Source organism: Monodelphis domestica, chromosome 5 (genome assembly GCF_027887165.1).
Source record: "Monodelphis domestica isolate mMonDom1 chromosome 5, mMonDom1.pri, whole genome shotgun sequence".
Classification (NCBI taxonomy): Eukaryota; Metazoa; Chordata; class Mammalia; order Didelphimorphia; family Didelphidae; genus Monodelphis; species Monodelphis domestica.
Genome location: NC_077231.1, coordinates 109,588,323 through 109,595,168, shown reverse-complemented (window position 1 = coordinate 109,595,168; position 6,846 = coordinate 109,588,323). Strand labels below are relative to the sequence as shown.

Here is a 6,846-nt window from a genome sequence, read left to right as displayed (position 1 = left end):
TAGGGTCTAAAGACATGCATCACGGTCTGTCTCCCAATTTAAGGAAAGACAGAGCTCAGTATCTCCCACTAGCCACTGACTTAGAAGTAAAAGCATCCACTTCTTGCTAAGGAAAGCCTGGACTTAGCTGCTCATGCCCCTGCCCTGGGAGGTCCAAAGAGCTTCAATAAATTATGGTTTGCTTCTTTTGTTACTCTCCAGGGAATGAGGTTTTAGAAGGCAGGAGGGGTGGAAGCCCAAGTGTGAGCTAAAATGTTACTTAAGCCGGAAATTCAGAGTTAAGTAAGACAGACAGGATTCTCATAACATTGAGCAGACATTGGGAAGGCAGGGTGAGGGCTGGGGGAGGTGCAGTGAGACAGCAGAAAAGATGGTTGGTTTGTTGAAATCAATCTTTCTCCTTTTCTTTGGCAGGCAGCATCCTGTTTCTGAGGGGCGCTGAGCTGTCAGTGCTACAGATGAGCACCAATGAGCAACTGTGCGTTGAATTTAAATTTCTAAACCAACTTCAGCATCAAGTGCGCCCAGATTTGAGTAGGGTAAGAATTTAGGATTGCATTTTCCTTGCGTATCTTGTGACCAAAAGATTTGTCTCTGTGTGTTTTCAGAGTGGGGTTCGTACTTGTTTTTGAGATGATGGGGAAAACTAATTTGAGGGGTTGCTCCTTCATCCCCCAAGGCATATTAAACACAGGAAAGAGGACTACCAAAATAATTTATGTAGGAATGTGGGTGGGACACCCAAAGCCTGTTTCTTGATTGACTAAAAGTAAGCCAGGCTATAAATTGGATGTATGACCTTGAGCCAGAACACCTAGGCGACCCAAGCCCAAATCAATCCTCTTTGAAAGGCATCATAGCAGAGTGGCCAGAGTTTTGGTCTTGTAAACAGGAAGAACTAGGTTCTAATCCTGCCAAATTACTTAACCTCCCTCAGCTTCAGTTTCCTCATCTATAAATGAAAATAATGGGAATTGCCTCACAGGATTGTTGTGAGTACCAAATGAGAAAATATAGAAATGTTCTTTCCAGGTTTGAAGTCAAGGTTGCAAATATTAGGTACTTTGCAAATACCAAGCACTATACACGTATTAACTATTATTATTATTATGTGGAGGTGGAGCACAAGGGAGCTAACACTTCTGGCCTAGAGAAGATGACAAGTCAAGCTAGAACTGAGAAACTACAGTTGAACTGAGTAGCTTGGAAAGTTTAAGTACATCCCGGGCTGGAGATGGGTGATTTTCTTTACCACATGTGTAAAATGACCTTGAATTTGCATGTTTTCTTTTTCCTTGTAAATAAACTCTGTAAAACTCACTTTTGTGGCTTGGACTGTGTGGCAAGTGGATTGGAAGGAAAAGAGAAAGGGAAAGAGAAGGATACTGGCATTAAGCATTTAGTTTCAGGAGCAGCAAACAAAGAGGGGAAGATAATCAGGAATCAGAAATGGCAGACACTCAACCTGGGGAGACAAGCAGGATCAAGGACTTAGAAGAAAGAAAAAAGGTATACTTAAATGTCTCTTATATACCAAATACTATGCTGAACACTTTTAAAGAAATATCTCATTTGATCTTCATAACATCCCTGGGAGGAAAGTACTCTTATTATCCCTATTTTCAAGTACCTTCATTGTTCAATCAGGAGTTTACAACTTTATCTTCCCCTAAAGTATGTCTAATTAGGGTGGAGTAATTTCCAAGTTCACACAATTAAGGAAACTGAGGCATCCAGGAGTTAATCGACTTGCCCAGGTTGCACAATTAGTAAAGGCAGGATTTGAACTAATGCCAGGACCAATACTTTATCCACTGTGCCTCCTGGCTGCCTCTTGGCTCATGATGTCATAGATATAGGAGTCGGTCTAGTTTCTTTGAAATTTGGTGATCAATGAATATTTAGACTGTAACAAAGTGTGAAAACCCTGAAGCTGAGTCTTCTGAATTGGTTCCAAAAAGGACCTGGTGGTCCAAGAAGCTGGTCAGCAAGACCTGGGCTGGAGCCTTCACATGCAACTGAAAGGTAAGCCCTATCACTGGACCAATGCTACCAGATGAAGCTAGGACAAAATTTAGGAAAATACAGAAGTGGACACCAGTATGGATTCCTTCCCCCATCTTTCTACACATCCAAAGCAAAGGTCCTAAAAGCTCTTCTAGGATTCTAGAGAATACAGAGTTCTAGAGAATGTCCCTCACCTGCTGACATTGTGTGCTTCTCATGCTTCTCTCTACTATAGCCATACTGAGAGGATAGCATGTTACGAGAATCTGCTCAATCTCTTCCCATTCTTATTCTCATTTCTGATTAAACTGGGGGCTCAGAGCTCCAGCAGTGCTTGGCTCACGATGGAGTCACAGACATTTGAACATGGCACCATTGAGTTGGCTGCTCAAAAAACTGTAACTATAACTTGGTTACTTTGAAGCAAGCAGCTAATTATAAGACTATGTAGTTCTTAATGAGTGAATTCCTATGATTCCAGGGGGCTAAGGCAGGATAGCTCCCCACTTTCCTTTTGGAGGAGTTTAAAAGACTTTTCTAATACCCCCATGTCAGGACCAAAAAAGAGAAACAAACCTGATGTTCCCCAATCAGCCCTGGTTCCTTAGATTGCACTGCTTTACTGATAGTGAGATCTCTGGTATTGCTGCTTAGATAAATGGCAGTGGGGATGGCTAGGTGGCCCAGTGGATTGAGAGCCAGGCCCAGAGACAGGAGGTCCTGGGTTCAAATGTGGCCTCAGATACTTCCCAGCTGTGTGACCCTGGACAAGTCACTTTTAGTTCCCATTGCTTAGCCCTTTCTGCTCTTCTGCCTTGGAACCAATACACAGTACTGGTTCTAAGAGAGAAGGTGAGGGTTTTAAAAATAAAAGATAAATAGCAGGGACCTCCAAGGTCCCAGGATTGAGAGTGAAGTCACCTCCTATAACCTGCAAGAATACTTAAGAAGGAACTTTGAAGATTCCTGAACCCCAAGAGGAATTTGTGTGACCTCCTATATTTCCAACCCTACTAAACTCTCAAAAAGTTCCCAGGCCTGGCCCCCTCTCTAAGAGGCCAGAGGTATCTTACTTATAGCCCTAGCATCTCCCCATCTATTATTTCTTCAAGGCTTTCCATTGCAATAATTGCATGATTGTTTTGGAGTTAGAAGTGATGGGAGGAGTTATTTCATCTCTTGCCTCAAATTCTACTCTACCTCATGGCTCTTGGAATTCCTTCCTCACAAACAACCTCTGCTGCCAGAGCAAGACTGAAGCAAAGAAAAAATAAATAATTATCTTGCTAGGACTTGGAAGGGGAGATCACTTGGGGCGGGGGGTAGTGTGTGTTTTTTCATGGATGAAGAAGAGAATTTGGCCGCAGCATCCACACCCCTATTTTTCTTTACTCTCTTTTTCAGTGGCATTTTGCCTTCGATAACTTTGTGGTGGAGCCTGGCCAAGAATATGAGATAACAGTACAACACCTGCCCAAGCCAAAACCCAATAGAGATCCAAACCATGAGTCTTTGCCTTTCCGGGTGCCTGGTAAGAGATCCTCCTGTTCCAATACACCTTTCCTCACTCAACTTTTAAGCTCTTGAGAAGAATTTGCAAGTTGTTCAGACTTTAGCTCCTCTACTCAGGAAGACCCAGACAGCCACTACTATTGATTATCAAGCTCCATCTCCCCAAAGAAGGAAACAAATGTCAAAGAGGTTGGATTGCTTGCACACTGGAAACCTCATCCCTGTCAGGGCAAGCTGAACCCCTTTCTTACTTGTTGAGAAACCAGCATTGGGCAGGAGGGCTTCCAGGAGAGTTGTCCAGATGCAGAAATCCCTCTTTCCTTTTAGGAGACAAAGCTGACCCAGGGAAGCCATCACAACAATCACCCAGTGTCAGCATGTCTTGAATAAACTGCTCTTCCTTAATCATAATAATTGCAGATTTGGATTAGAGCACTTTAAGGTTTGCAGAAAGGGTCAAATTAGATGACCTCCAGTTCCAAATCCTATCCATAATCACAGCTGTGAGGTAGGTTCTTTTTTCCCTCTTAATATATTTTTTTTAATTTTGTTAAATATTTCCCAGTTACATGTAAAAAACTGTTTAACATTCACTTTTTAAAATTTTGAGTTCCAAAGTCTGACCTCTCTCCCACCCCACCCCTTGCCCCTTGAGAAAGCAAGCAATATGATATCAAATATACGCACATGAAGTTATGTATGTCTCCATGTTGGCCACATTGCAAAAGAAAACACACACAAAAAAATAAAGAATGTAAAAAAATAGGCTTCTGTCTACTCTCAGAGTTCCTCAGTTCTCCCTCTATAGATGGATAGCATGGTTCATCATGGGTCCTTTGGAATTTTCTTGGATCATTGTCTTGGTTAGAGGAGCTATGTCTTTCACAATTGATCTTCATTACAATATTGCTGTTGCTGTGTACAATGTTCTCCTGGTTCTTCTGTGAGGAAGGCTCTACAGGTATTATTATCAACACTTTTCAGATGAGGAAACTGAGGTTCAGAGAGGTAAGAGGTCATCACACAGGTTGTAAGTGTCAGAGTCAGGATTTGAACCCATGTCTCTCCCAATTCCATCATTCTTTCCCCTAAGCCCTGCTACCCTCTACCTATGTCCATCCGTACCATGAGACCATAGGATCACTAGGTAATAAATAATTGAGGACAAATTTCAAACTTACATCCTCTGACTTCAATAATCTCTCATGTCTGGACAAATTCAACAGCTTTATAACTAGTCTCTAGCCACTGCTCCCACCTCCAATCCATCCAAAACTGACACCTTCTAGAATTATGGAATTAGAGCGGGGAGAAACCTAAGGGAGCATCTATCTAGTTCATCAGCCTCATGTCACTGAGGAAGGAAACACAGATCAAGAGAAGTGAATTGATTGGTCTAGTTTGTATAACTGGTTAATGACAAATGCTGCCTAGGTCCAAAATTTAGCCAGCCTTACTTTAAATGTCTCCTTCTCCCTCTCCCTCTTTCTCCTCTCACTTTTTCCCTCTCCCTCTCCCTCCCTCCCTCTGTCTCTCTCTGTCTCTCTCTATCTCTGTCTCTCTGTCTGTCTGTCTGTCTGTCTGTCTCTCTCTGGCTCTGATTCTGTCTGCTCTCTCTCTCTCTCTCTCTCTCTCTCTCTCTCTCTCTCTCTCTCTCTCTCTCTCTCTCTCTCTTTCTCTCTCCCCCTCTCCCTTTCTCCCTCTTCCTCTCTCCTCCCTCCCTCTTCTTCTACCTCTCCCTCCCTCCCTCCCTCTCTTTCCCTCTCTCCTCCATCTCTCTCCCTCTCTCCCTCTCCCTTCCTCTGTCTCTCTCCATCTCTCCCTCTCCCTCTCTCTCTCTTCCCCTCCCCTCTGTCTCCCCACTACTCCAGTTCTCTCTCATACACTCATAATTTTGTCCCAGCCATCTCCAAATTAATTTCTTGCCTCACTGCTTTTTGCTTCTACTGTGCCCCCTGTATGGAATTCCTGCTTTTCATGTACTAAAGTCCTCTATTTAAGAATTAATTCATCTCCTACTTCCTATGTGGTGCCTTCCTTGATTACTCCACTCTTTGCTGTGCTCTCCTTCTGGATTCCTTATTCCTTATGCCACTTATTGTTGGCACCATTTGTTTTCTACTTAGTGTATGCCAGTTATTGTAATATCCCTGTTTTAGATGCACAACTTACTTCTTCAGCTAGGTTTTTTAGCTCCCTGAGGGCTCAGGGACCATGTCTTATGCCTATCCATAGTCCTGTGGACTGGCACATAGAAGGTGCTCAATGTTTGTTACTGAAGTGTTGATCCCTCTCTTTTCTGGAGTTCTTCTTATTCTCAACCCCATCCATGGTACGAGGAAGGGTACTGATGTAACATTTCCCAAGCCAAAGAGAAAACTTCAAGGTGATGTGGAGGCTGAGGTAGAGAAAGAAATGAAGACTAGAGAAATAAGTAGATTTCTACCAAGAAACCAAAGACTTTCCCATTTGACTAATAGTAAGCAAAGGCAATCTAGAAGGCAAGGCCTGAAAAAGGTCAGGCCTGAAATGTCCTCAAGAAAAATGACTTTGAACCCAAAGAGTCTAATGAATGACAATAGGCTAGGTTAGTCCAAGACCTTCTGGACTCACCCTGTAAAGGGTGCCCTTACCCTGGGCTTGCCCACAGGCTAGAACTGAGCACACAACTAGGACTTTTATTCTAAGAGGAACTTTTTAATCCCAAAGAATTTTGAGGGATTCATCACTAAATAGACACTTATTACCTTGGAGTTCCCAAGCAGTTTTTCCTGGAAAGAAATACATTGCCACTCCCAAGGTTTGGAACCTGAAAAAGTCTGCCTTCAGCCGGACACCTAACAGACTTTCTTTTCTTCTTCGCCTGCAGACTGCAGGGACCCCAGAATGAAAGTGACTACCCCCTGCATGAGCTCAGGTAATTGCAGCCATCTTCCCTTTCCAGGGTTGTTGAGGTTTAAGTTTGGGATGGGGGTAAGGAATGGAGGAGGTCGTATCCAGCCCCCAAAAAGGTTCCTAACGATCTTCCCCCTCAGCTTCCTCCCTGATCTGTTTAATTCTTCTAAGTTTTATTGGTTTCTTTTGTCTTTAACACTGCTGCAGCAGTCAGGGTCCAGCCCCACTTGCGACTCCAGGGTTCCCGGCAGGTGGCGAACGATCAGTCAAAATAAATAGCATAAAATAAATAACAAATGGAAGCGGCCATGGCACTGCTTTGCATCTCCGAGCTGCTCTGACATTCCCAGGCCTGGGATTTATTTTTATATCCATATTCTAGGCTTGCAGGTATACAAAATCAAAGAGAGATAATTAGAAAAGTGATACATT

At 43.1% G+C, this 6,846-nt stretch overlaps 1 protein-coding gene across 1 annotated transcript in view; it reads left to right on the top strand.

Moving 5' to 3' along the window:
* IL17RA (interleukin 17 receptor A) overlaps window positions 1-6,846 on the top strand; it is a 34,132-nt gene that overhangs the window by 15,857 nt on the left and 11,429 nt on the right. The window contains exons 4-6 of the mRNA XM_056799087.1: window positions 415-539; window positions 3,412-3,538; window positions 6,389-6,436. Of these exons, the coding sequence (XP_056655065.1) occupies window positions 415-539; window positions 3,412-3,538; window positions 6,389-6,436 (300 nt within the window). The remainder of the gene's footprint in view (window positions 1-414; window positions 540-3,411; window positions 3,539-6,388; window positions 6,437-6,846) is intronic.